Here is a 22,035-nt window from a genome sequence, read left to right as displayed (position 1 = left end):
AGTCAGAGTCTGCAGAAGGTATGCAGTCCATGACATCATTTCAGTGTGAAGATGTCTTATCTTCATACAGTTGACTTTGCCAGATTTACTACCGAAGTGACTCAGCAGTGCAGGCTCTCTGGTGTGTGGCCTGCTGGCAGCCTAACATCAGTAGTTCCCTGTGGACTGCTGACGCTGGTTCTATGACAGAAGAACCCTGGATATGGCTGTGTATCAGGGACTCGTGGGTGAGAGATGTGCGAGTAATGCCACTGAAACAATGTCAATGATGTGGCTGCAATAAAAAGTTATTTTAAGCTTTCAATGATGTGGTTGCAATAAAAATGAAAGTTATTTCAAGCTTTGTGTCTGTCTTCAGTCCTTTGGTTTATATGCATTACCGTTGGAAAAACATAATGGTTTACAGTCCTAGTTCCAGAGATGAAGCTCACTTGGTTCTAGTTCTGTGAAGAAGCAATCATGGGGTTAGTTAAGTGGTATTTTTGCAGGTGTTGAATGGGAACAAGCACTGGACAGTGAACTCCAGCAAAGTTGCTCAGCAGCAGTGCACGATCTCCTGTGGTGGGTGATCCCACGGTGATCTGATGTTGATGGTATGCAGTGGACCAGTGCTCCCAGCTTACAGTAGAATAAGCTGGCTTGCTGTGTGTTGGAGTTGTAATGACAGGTGTGAGGGCAGAATTTAGCAGAGAGCAAGTAAGATTAAAAGAAAAAAAAAATGCAGAGATTCGTTTTATAAAAAAGATTGATGAGTGAGTCAGAAGAAATTTAATAACTCAGCAATTTACACCTGCCGATTCTTTTTTTCTGTTGTGCAAAACTTTTAGTGATCACTTCAGACTCAACTCAGTTTGTCATTGAGGCTCTTTCTTTCTTTTGTGTGTGTGCGTGTGTGTGTGTGTGTGTGTGTGTGAATGGTATGGTTATTGAAATTATCAGTTCATCCTCCGCACCCAGAAATGGCTGATATTTCATTGTACATTGGACAAGACTGGAAGGGATAATCTGTGGATTTACATGAGTATTGTTGGTTTATGTTGCCCTACAGTTCAGGTTCAAGCTTGAAAGTGTTTTGTCCACAAATTGAATGATGTGTAATGGTTAAAATATTGTGACAGCAGATTGGATTGTTGTAGTGCTCTTTTTTTTTTTTTTTATCTTCTTCAGTTCTTAATGTTTGGTGAGGGTTACATGTTCTGTGTTTATGATTGTCTTTTAGGATGAAATGCACTGTTGTGGCAACACACAATTTTGTACCTGAGGTTATGAAGAGATGTGTAAAACTTTTCTTTATTTATTGTGTTCTTATTGTCATGTTTGCTTCTAATGTCATCAGAGGGGTGAGGATTCCACTCAGTGTTTTGTTTTTCAGATGTATGACATATTGAAGTTATAATGAATTGAAAAGAACAAGTGTATGTTTTCTATTTCAATGTATGTGTGTGTGTGTGAATGTGTGTGTGTGTGAGAGAGAGAGAGAGAGAGAGAGAGAGAAAGATGAAATGTAAACACATACCACACACTCGTGATGCACAAGGGAACGCTGTATTTAAAGGTTCACAATATAATATTCAAATAAGTAACAGATGGGAACAATGCAGTTACTTACTGATCAACAGAAATACACTTTCGCACATTGTCTTGTGTGTTCTGTGCTGAGCAATGACATTGCAAAATATCAGACTCTGATGGGGTTTATCATCAACATACTTCATTATTGCTTTCATACAGTTATTGTGGTTGGTGGATCCAATTAAAACCTTTGGTAATCATAATTCAGTCATATGTGGAAGTGCAAAAAATAGTCAATGCCCTGAAATGAAGGATTCTTTAGCAGTCAGTCAAAGATAGGCTTCAATGAGCAAAAAATATATATATATGTACCGCAGACTGGATATGTGCACTTGTGTACAAAAATGCACCCTTGTCTTCTGAGTCACAATGCCAGTGCTATTAGAGGTTCTTCAATGCTGAAAACATAGGAGTAAACTGTTCAAAAATAAAACATAACAAATTATCAATATACTGTGCATACTAGATGTGTTCCATGAAAATCCTATTGTTAATAGCACTGTAAAGTATATAGTTTCAATTTCATTGAGGTCTTGACAGAAGCACACATCAAGACATTACAGCTGGGAACTGATACACATACCTATATATATTGAAATCAAAATGCCAACCAACACATTTCTCATTCAGCAAAGAATATAGTACATCAGTTGGTCATTTACCATACATTTACCAAAATGTTACCAAGAAAATATTCAGGCTTGCTTTAGACTTGGAATGTGAAGAAGTAAAAAGCAAAGAAGATGTATGGGAACATGACAAAGTTATTGCTCTGAAGAAAACCATAATGACACCAGCAGAAATAAGAGAAGAAAAACAGAGAGAAAAATATTGCTACATATACAGGAACAGCAGCCACAATGTACATCCACATTAATATAGTTAACAAGTCATTTCAGTGAATGGAAATGGATTGTGACAAATATTTCCGTTCCAACAGCAAATTTAATGCACAGTGAATGGAAAACTATGTTATGACAACATCAAAAAGGAGAAAATCCTATATAAGATTTTCTTTGTGTGACAGCAGCAACAAGGAGAACTTGACCAATTTCATGTAAAACTTTAATAAAAACAAAACAAAGATCACAGATTGCAATTGTGAGCAGCCATGTTCAAGATGAAGTTCACTTTGAATTATGAAAAAGTCTGGTCAAATCTTTTCATTGCGGTGGCCAGTCTTGGGTTATAGACCGTCATAAAGCTTCAACAATCTTGAAAGCAATCAACTGATCCAGTCTGCATAATTCTGCAAATAAAATATCAGAATGCTTTTGATTTGTAAGATCTCTTGGAATAACAATGTGTTTGCTTCTGACCCTGCAATAAAGAAACTCTTATTCCATAACAAACGTGAGCAAATGAAAAATAAAGGACAAAAAAAGACAAAAAAGACACCTACCAACAAAAACATCACTGACAGACCATACAAAACAAAAAACAGCAGTTTGTTCTGTAATTCTAGGCATTCAAATTGACCTAAATTAGTTTAGTCTGCAATGGATGTTACGTTGATCCATTTAAAAATTAAAATTTAAATATGAAAACTAAAAGAGCCAACAGCTAAATGCCGAGTTCAGTAAATTCACAGTTGTGCACATTTACATGAAAAGAGCATATTCTTGGCAAACACTTTACCATCCTCTGATATCAAGACTAGATAAAATGATTTTTGGAGAAGTTTTGGATTCATTATTTACTTTATTTATAGTTCATTAAGAAAAAATAGTTCCATTATTAAATGGCTGTGCATCAGTTTCTTAGTCATTACAGATGGTAATGTTTCAAACAACCAGAAGGATGGTAATGTTTCAAACAAAATGAACAAACATAAATAAAGAAATGGAAAGTTTTATGAACACAGAAGTATGACCCCTGTCTTTGAGCTTAATCACAGATGTGAAATGGATATTCCACATTAACAAAATCTCCACAAAGATGATACTAACTGTACTTTGCACTGCATTTCTCTCTCTCCTTCACAAACACTCCTCACACATTTTTTGTCGTTGCTTTTTTCTCCCAAGCACGCAATGTTGTGTTGCTATATATTTTGTGTGTTATAAACCCTGAAATGTAACTTTAACCATGTATGAACAGCATAGATGCAGTCATTTATGTTGATTTGATTTATGAGTAATGTGTGCATGAGTGTGTGTGTGTGTGTGTGTGTGTTTAGAGAGGTGTCTACACATAACTTCACACACCTACTATCCATCTTGATGCTCACATAAACGTATGTATCTGAACTAAAATAGTAAAAAAAAAAAAAAAGGTTTACATTAGATGACAAAATATCAAAACAAAACAAACAAAAACGATTTTTACAGGCTTTGACATTTCTTCCACTTCAATATCCATGCCATAGTAAGCTATTCTGTCACTCCACACACAAACAGCAACTTGTAAGTTGCAAATGACTGATCTTCTACAAGTCCACAATAACGACATGAACCATACTCTCTACAGTAAAAACAAGAAGACAGAAAGGAGGTGGTGGGGAAAACAACAACTATGACAAAGTATTATAAACCATCTGGCTGCATGCACTGCAGTCACGTTTTAATTAAGATCCAATGCATCAAAAAAGAAATCTATGAATCACTGAATTAATTCTTGTAACAATGTGCCTTTGACAACCATATATTTTTGTGACTCGATAATGACTGGACATGTGATACATAAAAAAAAACCAAAACAGCACAACAACGACTGTCAAATAATACTTGAGAAATTAACATTTTTACATGGAACTAACTGAACACTTGATATAAAAATAAAAGGAAAACATTATACTGGCAAATAATACTTGAGAAATCAACATCTTTGTACACAGAACTGTAGTGAAAAAAAAAAATCACATTTTGGAACTGTACACTGGATTCCTGTAACATGCAGCAAACACCTCAATGATTTAAAAAAAAAAAAAAAAAAAATCTCTGAGGTAAAACACCCAGAATATCACCCAGAAACACAGAAGTGGACAATGGTGATGGCACCATGATGTGTGTCCCAGTCACTGGTTGCTCTGTCTCTGTGACATACACTCCAGGAAGAAGACAAACCACTGCCAGTAGCAGCAGCAGTACTGCAAGCGTTACAAGGGTCACCGACACTCTCAGTACTCTTACAGCACCAGAAAACCACAGTCCACTTGCAGCAGGAAATCTGACTGATTCCATCCATCTTTCCATGTTCACACATTCTGCCCCTCACTGCTTGGTGTTTTTCCGTACCCTGGAGAGATAAAAGACAATGTGAAGAAGAGGGGAAGGGGATAGAAAGGTCAACCAGGAAAAAAACAAACAAACAAAAAACCACAAAAAAACAATAGTTAGACCTGGCAATGGAAATACATTTCAAAAGCACTTTGAATCAGCATCTTTTGAGTTACAATACATCAAAGGAAAAAAAAAAACACACACAAAAAAAAACATAAGCAGTCCCAGAACTCCAACCTTGGAAAGATTAACTAAAGGAGTAAGGAATAGGCTTCAAAAACAAAATATAAGATCTATGACATATCCTTGCGCAGTCACATGGGACATATTAATAACATCTTTTTGCTCCGACTGGAGACTCCTCATCACAAGGGGGAAAAGCTGAACGAGAACAAACAGCTGCCTACCTGCTGCTGGACGTTGACAGCACGTTACCACTGCTTGAGGTTTTCTGTTTCACACCACGGCTTGACGAAGGTTCTGCAAAATATGACACCCACAAATGAGCAGTCTTATTTATCCCCAAACATCCCAAGCTACCAACCCTCAAATAACACCGATGCAGTGCAGCAACTATTCCTGCAGAAATTGCATCTACTCACAAGTTTTTAACTCCAGCTTCAATTCTGAAACAATCACAAGAATTCACACAACATGATAAAAAAAGGATAATTCAATCATTTATCTACACTTAAACACATGATTATAAGATTTCACAACATAAAAAAAGAAGAAGAAGATATCTTAATCATATGTGCTATAAAAAAAAACCCAGTTAACTGCAAAACTAGTTATGCTGAGTGTAAGGGGCAGATGCAGCAAACTATTTCCATACTTGGGATGGGACCGATTCTGGATACATAAAGTAACAGCGGTGAAAATACCAATGACCATGGCAGCTGCTGTTCTTCATTCTCTTTATTCACAGCCCAACCAACTGCACAGGCCCGTATCAGGATTGAAAAACATCTAAATTCTAATTAAAAAGAAAACAACAACAACAAAAAACAACAACAACCAAAACCAATGTCAAACTACAAAAGAATTTCAAAACATAAAAAACAAACTAAAAACAACACACACCCCTCCCCCCAAAAAAAAACAAACTCACCCACCCACACATAAACACACACACAAAAATAAACAAACAAAAAACAACATCCTAAACTGAATAAAAAAATATGGCACAATCACAACTGTATCTTGCACAATTCGTAATCTCACAATATACCTCTGACCACTGTGTCCAATTGCTTGCCAAAGGATTAAAAAATATATATGTAAAAAAAAAGAAAGAATGAAAAAAAACAAAAAACAAAGCACAAGAATAACCCACAGACCGCATTACATATGACAGATCTATACTGAAATCCAAACTCAGATTTTTTTTGGAAGAGCAGAGTGTGGACGGATTAACGTGAAATCCAGCTGCTTTTCCTGGACCCTTGTGAACCAGCATTGTTAACAAACAAATAAACCTGCATTCATCTTTAATGACTGATAACATTGAATAATGCCATCAAACATACCAGAAATGATGGATGATGACAAAATCAGTGTTGAAAAACCAAAAACAAAAGTCAGATAATACACGGTCTTCTTCTCCTTCGTGATTTTTTCTTTTTTTTAAAATAAAGATAAAACAGAACACTGTACTAACCATGTAAGCCAACAGTTCTTCGCAGTCCCATGATTTCTCTCACTTTGAGAGAAATCGTGGGACTGCGAGAATTTGTGGTCATTCCCCTCCCACATTTTCTCTCAATTTCTCAAAAATATTTCGTTTGTCATTGAGTTGGGTTCTTGTCTTTTCCCAATGCAAATCTAAAAGAAAAAAAAAATATACAGAGAGCGAGCGATCGAGAGATTGAGCGAGAGAGAGAGAGACAGACAGACAGACAGACAGACAGAGACAGAGACAGACAGACAGAGAGAGAGAAGAAAACAAACAAAAAAACAACAACACATGATCATATACACTGCCAGCAAATTTACACAAAATATGCACAATCCACATACAGCAATACAAACGCAAATACAAATAAAAGCAGGTATGAAGCAGTAATTATTGGAACATTGGGCTTTGCTGAATATTTCAACCCCCCCTTTTTTTTTTAAGCAGAGTCATGAGACTGATATGCCAACATAGCTACATTTCTAACACTGACAACAGCAGCAACAATAAAATAATATACATTTAAAAAAACAATAATAACAGAGGGCAAAGTCTTCAAAAGGATAGGAAAAGGCTGGGTATATCACAGGTACTTTAAGTACTCAATGTCAATGTCATGCCAGTAAGCCATATTACGAAAGAGCTCTGATATCTCTGACCGTCAGACAGAATCTCTGCCCTCAAGAAAACATTTCCTCGAAACTACTCCTCACTTTCATAACTAAAGTTGTGGGCTAACATTTTCTTCCTCATATAGAGTTTATTGTTTTGGTATGCTCTGTGCATGTGTGTGTGTATGTGTGTATGTGTGCATGTGTGTGTGCATGTGTGTATGTGCGTGTGCACATGCATGCGTGCATGTTTGTGCATTGGTGAATGTGTGCGAATGCAAGCACATGTATGCGTTTCTGTATGTATGCGCAAATGTAAAAACACAAGCATTGTGATTGTATGCCATTATCAATATTCAAGATGACATACTTTTCTTTTCCGAGTGCAATCATGGGGCACATATTTGTATTATGCAAGCAATACTCTCGAAATATCTGTATGTAGATAACATTCTAAATGCTCTATGGTTCCAAAATGATGTTGCTTTCCCTTGTGTAAGAGTGGTAAAACAAGCTTTTGCAAAAGGCAGAGGTAAGCATGCGGACTGTGAGTAAGCATGTGCTGTGGGGATAAACACACTGGACAAGTTGGGGTTGTTGTTTTTTTCAGATCCTTTTTGGCTGAGCTCATTCACAATCAATCCCCTCTATGGCAGAAAGGAGGTTGAGAATGTTTTCTGAAAGTCTTTCACTCTGATCACGATAAACCAACGTTTACCTTGGACACTCTGTAAGGTGGAGAGGATAGGAGACTTTATATGGCAATACACTGTGTTTTCTCTACAAATCAGAGACAATTACCACGTAAAACGTATAACTTATTTAGTTTAAAAAAAAACACACCTACAAATCAAGCAGTTACTGTGTAAAATGTATGGCTTATCTGGTTAGAAAAAAGCCATATACACCAGGCAATTACCATGTAAAATGTATAGCTTATTTGGTTAGGAAAAAAAACACAAAAAAACACCTTCACATCAGGTAGTTACAATGTAAAATGTGTGGCTTATTTGGTTAGAAAAAGCCCTACAAATTAGGCAATAACTATGTAAAACATTTGGCTTGTTTAAAAAGGAAAAGCCCTGCAAATCAGGCAATTACTGTGTGAAATACAACTTCTCCATTACAATGTGCCTATTTGGTTAGAAAAAGCAATTGTATTACAGTGACACCAAAAACCATGCTTTGCTAAAATATGCAATGTAATATTCATAAAATATGATACATGTAAGGAACAAATATGAAATAAAAACAAATCCCATTGAATCTCTTGTCAAAACATCTACAATCACATCCAGGGCTTTCTGTTCTGGACCGACTGTTGAGAAAGCAGCTGAATGATCATCCTCAAACAATGATGAATACTGATTTATTATAAATTTTGGGGAACTACTTTTCCAGCAAGACACACAGAGCTCTGACATTGACCATTTTTTATTTCGGGGAACTATTCTGCTAACATGCACCTTCACTACCAATGGCACACACACACCTCTACAACCAATGTCAGTCCAGTTGGGTAAGTACTCTGCTAAGAAGACAGTCAACTCTACCTCTGACAGCAGGTTCAGTAGAGTAAATTGTCTGAGCACAAACAAGGCTGTGACAACACTCTGTCTCTGACAGTTACTCAATAGGTAGCGTTAACTATTCTTCAAACTACTACTTCTTAATTCCTGGACTGCAAATCCCACAGTCACTCATGTGTATGACCATTCTTACCCCTGCCATGTAGGCAGTCACACTCTGTTTTTGGTTAGGTGCATGCTGGGTATGTTTTTGTTTCCATAACCTACTGAATACTGACATGGATTACAGGATCTTTAACGTGTGTACTTGATCTTCTGCATGTGTACCTGGGAATATCAAAAACGTCTCCACCCTTTATTTACCAGGTGTCGTGACTGTGATTCAAACCCAGGACCCTCAGATTGAATGTCTAGCACAATAACCACTCGGAGGTTGTGCCCGTTCCAATTCTTCAAACAAGTCACACTACTCTGTCCCAAAGTAGGGTTAACTATTCTTCAAACAAGTCACACTACTCTGTCCCAAAGTAGGGTTAACTATTCTTCAAACAAGTCACACTACTCTGTCCCAAAGTAGGGTTAACTATTCTTCAAACAAGTCACACTACTCTGTCCCAAAGTAGGGTTAACTATTCTTCAAACAAGTCACACTACTCTGTCCCAAAGTAGGGTTAACTATTCTTCAAACAAGTCACACTACTCTGTCCCAAAGTAGGGTTAACTATTCTTCAAACAAGTCACACTACTCTGTCCCAAAGTAGGGTTAACTATTCTTCAAACAAGTCACACTACTCTGTCCCAAAGTAGGGTTAACTATTCTTCAAACAAGTCACACTACTCTGTCCCAAAGTAGGGTTAACTATTCTTCAAACAAGTCACACTACTCTGTCCCAAAGTAGGGTTAACTATTCTTCAAACAAGACACACTACTATGTCCCAAAGTAGGGTTAACTATTCTTCAAACAAAACACACAACTTTGCCCTAACATTCAACCCTTTTGCTGCCCTGAGACAGAAAGTACTCCACAGGAACCAAATTCTACTGACAGAGCCTGATATACTGTGAAAATATGTCATCATCACTTTTGTTTGTTTTACTAATTTGAATGCGGGGAAAGGTACAGTAATGTACATCACTGGAAACATCAGGAATTAAGTTTCCCCCCCACCCTGACCCCCCACCCCTTTTCCACACTTCCCGGTTTTGAAAGAACAGTAGTGGACAAATCACATGCAAGTGCAAAGGGATGCAATTGGCCAGAAAAGAGCCAATAAAATGTTCCACCATTTTATTCCAATATCATGTGACTCGAATCACAGTTATTTCTGTTAGAATTCTTGAAAGCACTTGGAACAGAGACCAAAGGCAATGCAGTTCCAATCTGGCAGCAAAAAGGTTAACATTAGCTTGTACACAGCTACATAAAGGGTTGAAAAATAACACATCCAGTCACTTCCTGTATGTCTTGTTAGCAGTATTGTCACCCAAATCCTCAGTATGCAAATTGTCACCTTGGAACTTCTCAGACGACTTAACCAGCAAAGATATTCAAAGGCTCTGTGCTATGAACTAAACTTCAGGAATCATTACTACATACTTCTAGTCAATTACCACCAACAGCACTGCTACATGTGCATGGTATTATGAAAAAAATGGAGAAATAAGCCCACTGCAGACAGGATGAGTTGGTCAATATGCCCTGTTAGGGAGAAGGAAAAAAAACCAACATCAGTCAAGCTTTGCTGCACTGCAAAAGGAAAAAAATAAATGAAATGGAAATGAAAAAAAAAATACCAGTACCACTATTGGTACTACTGGCACTGCCCAAAGAACCTCGCCGTGCTGCTGTGAAACTTGGTAGGCTGCCTGCCGATCCTTTTCTGCTGGCCAGTACCATGCAGGGCAGGAGTGGTGGGGTGGGGTTATCGGCCAGAAAGAAAATGACAGAATTAGGACAATGGTTTGGGACATGTAATTTACTACTGATTCTAAAAATGCCGCGGGTTGATCTTCAGAATACAGATCAGCAAAAAAAATTTTTTATTTTTAAAGTTCTTTACAAATATTACCAAAAAAAAGCCTTATTTTCTGAATCAGTGAAGTACATTAATATTCATATCGTATAAAAAATATCATGATCAATCTGAATCATTCACAGGTAAAAGCATCTGCTTTGGAAACAACAGTTTAAGAATTACTGACCTTTGGCAAATGTGACTTAAATCATTTCTGATTCAATTAATCTGTTATGATTTCAAACTATTTGTATTTTGTGACTTTCTTATGCATACAAACAGAAATATTCAAGAAAATAACATACTATGGTTTTAACACAACAACACTTAAAATTCTTTCAGTTTTTGTAACCAACATAAAAAAATCCAAAATGAATTAAAAAAAAAACAACCAAAAAAAACCCAAAAACCCACATAACAGAAAACTGTTTAAAAAAAAAAATAAAATATATATATATATATATATATATGCCTTGGAAGTTTTTTTGTTTTTTCTCTTCCCCTCCAACATATCTAATTCTTTGTAAGTCTATGTGGATTTTCTTTTCAATTATGCAGATACAACTGTCTTATAGGGTAGCCAAACACTTTTTTTTGTGTACTAGTCTTCTTAACTATTTCCTCCATGGTTACTTTTTGTCTGATATAAGAATACGTTTTTAATGTGTGCAATCTATTCATCAATTATTTTTTAATGCATAATTTTTGATACCAAATGGTTAGATTTTAAATACAAATCATTGCTTTAAGCTCAGAGATATTTTCACAAATCATCTGATTTAATTTTTACAATCCTTCTGGCTTTAATTCTTTCTCTTTTTTTTATAATCACAACAATGCTCACAACAATGCAGCCCACTGAGTTTACTTTACAGCTGTCTGATTTTTATTATTATTATTATTTTTTTTTAATAAAGATTTTGTTTCTGTTTCTTCAATATAATTTCCCATTCTTTCCTGATTCAACTGCATTCAACTCAAGTAGGTGGTTTTTCTTTTCCCAAATGGACTAAAGCTTCACCTTGCCCCACCTAAAGTATCATTTGGAATATAACTTTACCCTTGTTACCAACTTAAGTATTTATCATACTGAATAAAACTTTTCTTGGTTCCTTAAAAGTGGAATATAACTTCCCCTTGGTTTATACAAGGTACATTTTTTGAATGGAATGTATCTTCCCCTGTTACCAACTCAAATTTATTCTCTCTCTTTTTTTTCTCTCTCTCTCAAAAGTAAATATAACATCCCTTGGCTCCTTCTGAAGTATCTCTCCTGTTGGTTCTTACTAAAGCAAGCCCTTGGTTCCAACTAAACCAAGATTTTTTAAAATGGAATATAACATCCCTTGCTTCCAACTGAAATACTTTCTTCAAAAGGAATATTACATCCCTTGGCTCCTGCTTAAGTATTTGTCCATCCAACTCTTATAAAAGCATCTTTATCCTTTTGGCTCTTTCTGAAGTATCATTTTCCATATATATTTCCATATTTTCCCTTAGGTTTCTCCTTAAGTCATGATTTGTACTTTCCCTGACGCTGTGCTAAAAGCCAGTCACCTCTGCTGAGCGCTGGCAAGAGAAGAGGAGGGGTTGGGGGTGTTTCCAGAGCGCTGGGAGGCGGGAGATGCCTTCGCTTTATTTAAACTACTGACAGCCCCTGCTGGAGAGGCTGAAATCAGTGCAACAGAAGGATCTGTCAATGACATGTCACTGTCTCTCTCTGCATGCACACACACCTCACCGAAAAGCACTGCCACCAGCTGAAAAGAAGACATACATCAACAGTACTCACAAGCCCATACCAACAAATACTCAATGATAAAAAATGTTCTGAAAAATGAGGCAGTAACATGTATAAGATGATCTGTAAATGATAGGTACCACTGTGATCAAACACCAAATTGTTAAAAAAAAGTTTGTTTTTTTAAAAAGGGGAGGGACTTTTAGGGGCATTCTACAAGTCATAGAGCACCAGCTCATTTCATGATAAAAACACATTCAAACTATCTGTCTGATGCTAAAAGCATGTTGTCAAAAGTCACTTGGAGTTTTTGAAGACGAAAAAAAAAAAAAAAAAAATCATCCTCATCTTATCATGTCAAAATGTTTCAGTGTCTGATTCTGTTAGCCATCACAAAGACAATTCTGCGTAAGTTTGCACCTGTCTTGAGGACTGCATTTTTCTTCTTGGATGTTCCAAGTTCTGATAATATGCCAGTTATTCAAGCAAATGAAAACAATTTAAGTTATATATCATGTATGTAAATGTGTGCAGGTGGATATTTGCTCCAATGTGTACCTATCTTGAACTACTAAAAAATGTATAATAAAATTATTGATTAAACAAAAAACATACATAAACAGAGAGAGAGAGAGAGAGAGAAACACACACACACACACACACACACACACACACACTTATACACACAAATATATACATTACTCATGACAGAACTGGCAATAATCCTATACCAATTAACTTATTGATTAATTGGATTAAACAATTAATTCACTGATTAATCAATTGTTAAAATCAACATCAATGTTCTCTATGCAAGTGATGTTGGGGATCAAAGAACAAGAACACAAGCAGATTAGAAGTTACAAAAAAAAAAAAAAAAAAAAAAAAAGAAGAAAAAAAGTGTGCGTTAAGGAAAAGTGGCTCATTTTCTCTTTTGCCTGCTGATCAATCGCTAATAGTTTGGTGCAATGCTTTCATATGTCTTGGCTGAAACAGATTTTTCTCTCTTTTTTTTTTATTATCATTTTTCTTAATTAATCAATCTATTAAACAGCATCTGACAGTACATGACTCGACTGTTAAATCTGCATCTTTACAATCTGTTATCATTTCATGAGAGGCATGTCGTTGTCCATGTGTGTGTGTGTGTGTGTGTGTGTGTGAAAATTATTTTGAAATTAGTTAAACTTTACTGCGATGTATTCTTGTTCTTTGCATTCCGAAACAATGTTTCCTCACCCTGCTTAACCCCTAGGCTGCCTATATTACGAGATAACTCGTCATCGCAAGCATGTACGCTTCACTGCCACAATGATGAGGTAACTCGTCATCAAATATTGACTTTTCCCTGGTTTGCATTCAGTTCGCTGACAAAAATATCTGTAGCATTAGCTTGGGGAATCTTTCTAGGTTCTATTCAGAGCTAGAAACACCATCTACATCATAAGGCAGTCCTTTATTTGAACGTTTTGGTTGGGTTACAGTAGCAGTGTTTGCCTGGCTCCTCTCCTCGCTCGATCAACAAAATGTCGGACTGACGCCGTGCTCAAGACATGCGATCGTGGCGAACTAAATGAACCAAGATTGCTTTCTCTAGCTGATGCTCAGAAAGAATTGAAGCGTAAATTCGAAGGAGAAGACAGTGATGAACATTTATAGGATGATCTGATAGAAAATAAAGGGAGCAATCAAGGGAGTGGCCAAAGATACGACTACCAGTGAGTGATGCCGGCTGTACAGCTGTAGCAGACAACAGAAAGTGACCAAATTATTAGCAGGACACAGTGTGAGTGATTTTCTTGGCAATCAGCCAACACGGTCTGATGAGAACTGGATAAAGTGACCGTGTGAGAGGGGTGAAGAGTGAGGGGGCGTGGCCTCACATCCATATAATCACTTGGGGAAGTCACAATGCATTGTGTATCTATCTCTTTTATTTTTTTTTTTAATTGTGGTTGTTCTAGTATGATTTTGTGTGTGCAGATATCCATTTGTCCAGAAAATATGATACTTTAGTGCAAATTACCTGACTGATGTTTGTAATGAACAAGTTGAAAATTTGACAAAAAACAAAACACTGATTTCAAAGCAACAGCATGTCACTAAAAATATATAAAATGGGAAAACATCATGTGTGTGAGTGTGTGTGTATGTGTGTGAAAATAATTTTTTAGATTGGTTAAGTATACTGCAATGCATGCTTACGCTTTGCATTCCAAAACAATGTGTCCTCACCTTGCTTAAAGACCCTTCACTTACATAGGCTACCTGACATATTTGTTTGTATAAACTTAAGCGCTGATATATAATTTCCAAAACTGGACTATTAAATCTGTGTGTGTGTGCGCAGCTGTGTGTGCCTTGCATTGCAATGTCATGCGGTGAGGTGCACATATGTATATGCATGTTTTCTTAGTTTTAGATAATACATTGACAGAAGTTAACACTTTTTTCTTCTCAAAATTGTGGTGCAGTGATGAGTGACCCTAACACAGACCTTCTTCACTGACGGGGTGACTGTTTTTAACAGAATACCACTGTATGTTTTTATGAACAGAATACTTTGGCAGACTACTACCATATGTTTTAATATGTAAAATACTTTTGTGCAGAGTATACAATACGTTTCAATGGGCAGAATCCTTATCATGTTTCAATGGGCAGAATGTGACCATATGTTTTCAAGGACATAACGTTTTTAACAGACAGAACACTTCCATTTATTTTAAAATTGAAAAAAAAACAAAACACACATGTAAAATTTACTTAGAGAAGACACTGCATATCTCTCACTGATGATAACGCTGATTTGTATTTCAAACAAATACATTTTGCCCATAGCCATCCTTTATATACAACTGCGATAAAGAAGAAAAAGAAAAGAAAAAATTCTTGGGAGGTGAACTGGGCTTCAGTGTGGAAAATAAGAACAAAAAACCCCAACATAAACAGTTCATACACAACAACAAATAATACTGAATACTTAAACATAAACAAGCAGAAAGTAAAAAAAAAATCTTAGTACTTCTCAAAACAGAACACTACTTATAAAAGCGTCAACAATTCCATCAAATTGTCTCAGTCGAAGTCGAACATGACTGCTACTCACATGCAAATTACTGTCTAAAAACAAGACATCACAAAATAAAAGAAACAACATTTTTCCCCACTACCATGTGTACATCATTTTCTGTAAGCCCATCTATAAACACTGCGTCTAGTACAGTCACTGCTGCACATGCATATAACCTGGAGGGTGCCTGCCTCTCATGCCAGTGAATGTCTGGACAGCAGACAAGCGAACCCACCACTTGGGCTGTCCCTGATCTTTATCCACAAGGACGGCAAATATAGGATGAAATAACAAATAAAAGTGTCTATTACTGTGCACAGTGTCTGGGACCGTGAACACTAAAGTTCAGAGAGCACACACACACACACAAACACACACACACACACACACACATATATATAAAACCAATGTAGCATTAAATATCAATATCACTTACAGTGACATGACACAAAGGAATGATCACAAAAGCAAAAGCAAAAATAAAAAACAAACAAAAAAACCCAATAAAAACAAAAAAAAAACAAAAAAAAAACACTGAAAGTGAAATTATCATATACAAACAGGGCTAGAGAAAAAACAGCAACCATATATGACATAAAGCACTTAGTGCTGTGTTATCAGACAGTATATATATCATGCAAATAAAAGGATGAAAGTCATTACAAAAAACAACAACAAAAACTTCCAAATTTGTTGTAGGTGTCAGCCAAAGTTCAGCTGGATATATAAGGGTGGTACACTGTGTTGTGCTCACTGTCACACAGCTGTCCATTTTGGACAACTATTCTAATATGAGCAAAAACAAATAAACTACACAGTTTTCACACACACACACACACACACACACACACACGCACACACAAGCACACATACTTCACACACACATGTACACACATACAAATACAAAGCACACACACACACCTCTCTTTAAACCCTCTCACACCACCTGACCTGAACAAAGTAAAAGTTCCTTTGATAAAATCTCAGATATAATTGACTGATTGATATGGATATTTACATGCAATGCTATGTTCGGAAAAAGTAACCAAAACATTGATTCATGAAGAGGTCATACAAGGAAACTCAATACAAACATTTCTCTGAAATAAGCACACACCCTGTCATCAATTACCATATTTTATGGGCTATCAGGCAATATTCTTCCCCCTCCCCGACTTCGAACTATGCACCTAATAATAAAGTGTGTCTAATAAGCAGGTAAAATCTGTCTGAACAAAGTTGTGCTTTGTAATGAGGTTGATGTTTAAACCAGGAAGTATGATATTCAGAATGAAACTGTGAATCAGACTTAAAAGAACTCCTCAAACAATCCATTTTCAAACAGTATGCGAGTGCCCATGACAGAGTGAGTCAAAGAAGCTGTGAAAAGTCTGAAAGAGATTTTTTAGGATTTTCAGCAGATGACAGTGTTGTGTGAATGCAAGTGTGTGCAATGCATACCGATAATCCAATCATGGATGTTGTCAGTCTAATCTCTGTTGATCTTCACTCCAGCAATGAAGTTTCTTTTGACTGTTTGAATGTTGATCTTTTTCACTTTGGATATCATGGATGTTGTCAGTCTAATCTCTGTTGATCTTCACTCCAGGAATGAAGTTTCTTTTGACTGTTTGAATGTTGATCTTTTTCACTCTGGATCTTTTCCGCTTTTGTTTAATATTTTTTTCATGTGCCTTATTATGTGCTGCACCTTATGAATAGTTAAAATAAGATTTTTGTTTAAATGCGGGGGATGCAATGTGCCTTGTCTGTAAAATACAGATGTACATATATTGATGACACATACCTGGACAAACTTAGCTAAGCAATGAAACATTCACAAATACAATTAAATATGATTTTAAGAAAGGGTTCCTATCCTCAAAGCATATCAGTGAAACACTGCAGTGTGTTATGGAGAGAAAGAAACAACCAATATCTTTGTTCTGACCTATCTGAGGACCAGTCTGAGAACAACTTCCAGTGGATCCTTTGGAGTCTCTGCGGCTAGACGAAATATCTGACTTGGAGTTGTTCCCATAGGTTCCTTTAGTGCCGGCTGTCAACACACAGAGAAAGGAAGTCTTGCATCAGTGACTTGACAACAATGCAGGACTAGGAGAGACAAAAGGAGAAAGAAAAGAGGACAAAGGCAAACAGAAAAAACGAGGGTGACGAGGCAAAAGATAACACTGAAGACTTTATTGATTAGACGACAGGCCCTTTGCAACAGAAGGGGAAAGAGAGAGAGAGAGAGAGAGAGACAGAGACAGAGAGAGGGACAGACAGACAGAGAGAGGAGACACAGTGATAAACAAGACAAAACAAGACAGAGATAGAGAAAGACAGAGTAATGAACCAGTCAAACAATGAGCACAAGTCAATTCATCAGTCACCCATACAGTTAAAGAGTGTAAGACAGACAGACATTATCTGTAGCTGCAGAATGTACTGCTCATACAATCTGTTCTGTTTCAAGACAGACAGACAGACTGTCAGATCACAACACAGAACAGATGAGTCGGTCACTCACAAGACAATTTCTTCTGTGTTGATGATGACCCCTTGATGGAGTCCTTTTTGAGGACAGGGTTCCTCCTGTCCCCCTTGGTGGCACGCAGCTCTTCCTCCTTGCGCTCCTTCTCCTCAATCTCCAGCAGCGCTTTCTCTTCCTCCTCCTTCACCTGGTCCTCAATATCGTCTTCAAAGTTCTTACGGCGGGAAACCTGCACCGTTCATGAGGTTAGGTCACAAGGTTATGTTTCCACACTATCACTGTTGTTAAGCATTACAGTCACTGCATGACATTCGCAAAATCTAACTGTGATACACACTTCCCATTTTGAAACCACCGCAAAAAGTCGGTGAAAGCAAGACAGAAACATAGAAGAAAACAACAACAAGAAGATTTCTGAAGGGGTCCAAATGCAGCATTTGTGATGAACCCAAAGGTACAATCAAACTGCAGTTGGGGGGCTGAAAATTTTCTTTTTAATCTAACCCAGCATTTTTTACATGAGCATAATGGCGTAGCAAAATGCACTTGACAGTAACAAATTTGGCTCAAAGCACAGCAGTCAGCAGGACTGTATTCTCTCTCTCTCTTTCTCTCTCTATTCCCCCTTACTTAACTATTTCCAAGGGTGCCACACTCAAGTAAAATAGGATAGTGTGCAGATGGGTCAAATTCTAGTGGGAAAAACCCTATTTTATTTTCATTTTTTTCTCACTCAACCACAACAAAGAAAGACAAATGGAAAAGTGGTCTCACCATGGACTCCATTTGGATAGGGATCTGGTCCATCTCATCCACTGCCTGAAAACAAGGTTTGTAAATCAAATATCGTCACCACCAGCATCACCACAATCATCAGTTCAGTGATAATGGTGACAGTGTATATTTTGTAACGTAAGTTAGTAAGTATCATCATAATCAATACAATCATCCATTTACTCAAAACAATGACCGTGCATGTTTCTTGTCCACTTTCTTTCATTCAATGGTTCTTTTAAAAACTTCGAAACAGCAAAACCTTCCCAACTACCTCTGCTCAACACTACCTCACCTTGCAAGTTACAAACACAAAATTCAGTCTCATATTGAAATTGACTTATATTCAGACACTACAATAAAATTAACCCAAACCATTCATGGGTTTTACTCTCTACCCCCCCCCCCCCCCCCCCCCCTCCCCGTCACACACACACACCTCCTGATCTATACGACTGTTCAAAATGAAACAAAAAAATCCTCACAACTGAGATTATCAGAATGCATTATTAAAGAATTTACTTATTCATTTTTTTTTTTTAATTCTAAACCCATGAAACATGAATACACAGCTTTCTACACCGATCAATGCTTTCTGTAATGCTCTACCATGAAAACCAGTTATGAATGCAAGGACCTCCCTCACTTCCCAACATGGCAATCTTTGTTTGTTCAGACTCCCCCCCCCCCCTCATCTTAGAGGGTTAAATTTCCATGAAATGTAAGGTACACACATACACAAGATAACTAATACAAAAGTAAAGTGAACAACATGAAGAGATTTAGTGGTAGTCACTAATGAATCCCCAGGGTAACAGCGATAATATGATGAATAACAATATCATCACAATCATAAAAATCACAATAATAATCATCATAATGATAATGATAATAACAATCACAATCATGATGATGATAACAGCAATGATAAAAAGCAAGAAAAGAAGAAGAAGCTGCAACCAGCCGGCGTGGTGAAGTGGTTAGCGTCGCGGACTGATGGCTGGGAGAATGCGGGTTCGAATTCCAGCGGAGGTGGGTTTTTCGGCCCGTGGCTGGCTCCTACCCAGAGTTGAGTGTGCTATGGGCTTAAATGGGGAGACTGGGACCACACAGTTGAGTGTCATTGACTTCATGGATGCGTCTTTGGGTGTGCTGCTCTAATTACCTGATCAACACTGCAAGTGTCTGTATCTCTTGGGCCTGGTTAATGTCGGGATATCATAATGACAGGAAGCGTAGAGTACAGCCTTGTCACGCAGTCCCACACCAAAATGGACCTCCACAGCAACATCGTCATCGTCATCCTCCTCCTCCATCATCATCAATATAAACAAAACAGTCCCAAGGTCTGTGGTCTTTCACGCCCTGCTCTCATGGTGACCTCAGTTTTGACACCCCTCAATTTCCATGCTTGGGGTGAGTCCTGTCAATGTCTTCAATCTCGACAGATTCATGGGGGCTGTTGTTTTGGGGGACGTGGTGGCGGTCTCCACTCTTGGAGGGACACTCACTCAGTCTGGCTCCGCGACTAAGCCATTATTGTTGTTAGTAGGGGCTTAGTAGGTGGTGTCGTAAGTATGTTAAATCAGAACAGGCACCACTGAACACTACTGAAGTGACTTAGCAGCAGTGCAGGGTCTCCTATGGTGTGTGGCGTCCTGGCGCCCTAACATCGATGGTTCCCTGTGGACTGCCGACGCTGGAACTGTGACAGATGAACCCTGGTGTGGCTGTGTATGGGGGAATCTAAATGAGCGGCATGGGAGTAATGCCACTGAAATGGTGCAGATGATGGGGCAGCAACAAAAAAAAAAAAAAGAAAAAAAAAGAAAAAAAAAAAAGAGGAAGCTGCAGGTCTTTTCTTTCAAAAAACAATGACAGAAAGGGAAAACAAGAGCCAACAGAAAAGACAGGCTACAAAACATCAAAACAATGAAAGGTTCATCATACAGTCGACAATACTGAGGAAGTATCACGGCTAAAGGAAGAAAAGAAAAGAACTGACATATTATCCAAACACCAATGCGTATAAAAATTACAGAAGTGTATAAGCATACATACATAATTTTTCACTGAGAGCCAGGTTTATTGATTCTTCAGTGGCAGTACAAATTGTGACATGTGTTAACTCAACAGCATCTGGTCGGCTGCCGGTTTCCGACGCTATTCTGCTCACTTGAAAGCCTGTCGGACGCATTGTTACGACAGGTTTTGATCCTTTTTTAACGTTACCGATCTTACTTTAAGGGCGATAACTCACAGTTTTCAGATAGCTCAGACACTTTTCTTGCGAGTTCCTTCCCTTAGACCGTTGTTCGTTCGTTCTATAGCAGTTTTCTTTGTTTGTGAAGTGAACCACCCGAACCCGCAACTCCATTTGGTTTTCAACATGGCGACACCAAGGTGCAACCGGTTCGTGCGGAACATAAGAATGGCTCAAGCACTCGAACTGATTCATGAAACCGGGTCTGATGATGAAGATGCTGTTGTTGGAATGTTCGACGATGCAGGTGACGAAATTTCAGACTCTGATTCTGACTATATATTCCTGATGAAAACGATGACGAAGTCGCTGACACTGACGATGATGAAAGCGGAATGACTGGTCAGCGAAACTCGACATCAACACGTGCGCTTGTTGCAGCGGCTGATTCTCCAACTAATGGAGAAGAACCCAAGGAGATGGAAATAGATCAGGACAATCTGTCTGATGATCATATAGATCCAGATTATATGTATGACTGGAGTAGAAATTTGGCCATTTTCCACTCAACCCACCCTTCGGTTTGACACCAGGATTTCAGGGCCCCCTCAAAATGCCGCCTTGGGAGGACTGCAAACCAACTGATTTTCACAGTCTCTTCATTGATAAAAGTATACTAAAACACATGAAAACAGAGACAAACCGTTATGCTGCAAAAAATATCCAGCAGGTACAGCAAAGAGAAGAACTTTCCCCACAGTCACAGTTCAACACCTGGAAGCCTGTGACACTGGATGAAATTAGAAAATTTCTGGCTATCCTCATCCACATGGGGATAGTAAAGAAACCAAGAATAGTGGACTACTGGTGTACTAATCCAGTTATGAAGACTGGATTTGCCTCCAAGCTGTTGAAACGCGACAGGTTCAGAGCCATCCTGTCGTTCTTCCACCTGAACGACAACTCTACATTCCTGGAGCGAAACCATCCTGACCATGATCCACTCCACAAGCTGAGACCATTGATTGACCACCTTGTGCATGTAAGTTATTTTCTTTTTTGTGTGTTTGTTTTGAATGTGTGTGTGTGTGTGTGTGTGTGTGTGTGTGTGTGTGTGTGTGTG

General features: G+C 37.8%; 1 protein-coding gene across 2 annotated transcripts in view; it reads right to left on the bottom strand.

Annotated features, from left to right (window-relative positions):
* Nucleotides 1-1,554: 1,554 nt before the first annotated feature.
* Nucleotides 1,555-22,035, bottom strand: part of LOC143280993 (serine/threonine-protein phosphatase 4 regulatory subunit 4-like) — a 50,575-nt gene continuing 30,094 nt past the window's right edge. The window contains exons 18-24 of one of the 2 annotated variants that reach the window (XM_076585846.1): nt 18,710-18,754; nt 17,972-18,164; nt 17,390-17,497; nt 12,182-12,293; nt 10,410-10,489; nt 5,201-5,273; nt 1,555-4,809 (exon numbers count right to left, since the gene is read on the bottom strand). In XM_076585846.1, the coding sequence (XP_076441961.1) occupies nt 4,785-4,809; nt 5,201-5,273; nt 10,410-10,489; nt 12,182-12,293; nt 17,390-17,497; nt 17,972-18,164; nt 18,710-18,754 (636 nt within the window). In that variant the 3' untranslated portion in view covers nt 1,555-4,784. The remainder of the gene's footprint in view (nt 4,810-5,200; nt 5,274-10,409; nt 10,490-12,181; nt 12,294-17,389; nt 17,498-17,971; nt 18,165-18,709; nt 18,755-22,035) is intronic. The other variant, XM_076585847.1, reaches the window with a different exon arrangement.

The sequence above is a fragment of the Babylonia areolata genome, chromosome 4 (genome assembly GCF_041734735.1).
Source record: "Babylonia areolata isolate BAREFJ2019XMU chromosome 4, ASM4173473v1, whole genome shotgun sequence".
NCBI classification, from domain to species: Eukaryota; Metazoa; Mollusca; class Gastropoda; order Neogastropoda; family Buccinidae; genus Babylonia; species Babylonia areolata.
This window is presented reverse-complemented; position numbering and strand designations above follow the sequence as displayed.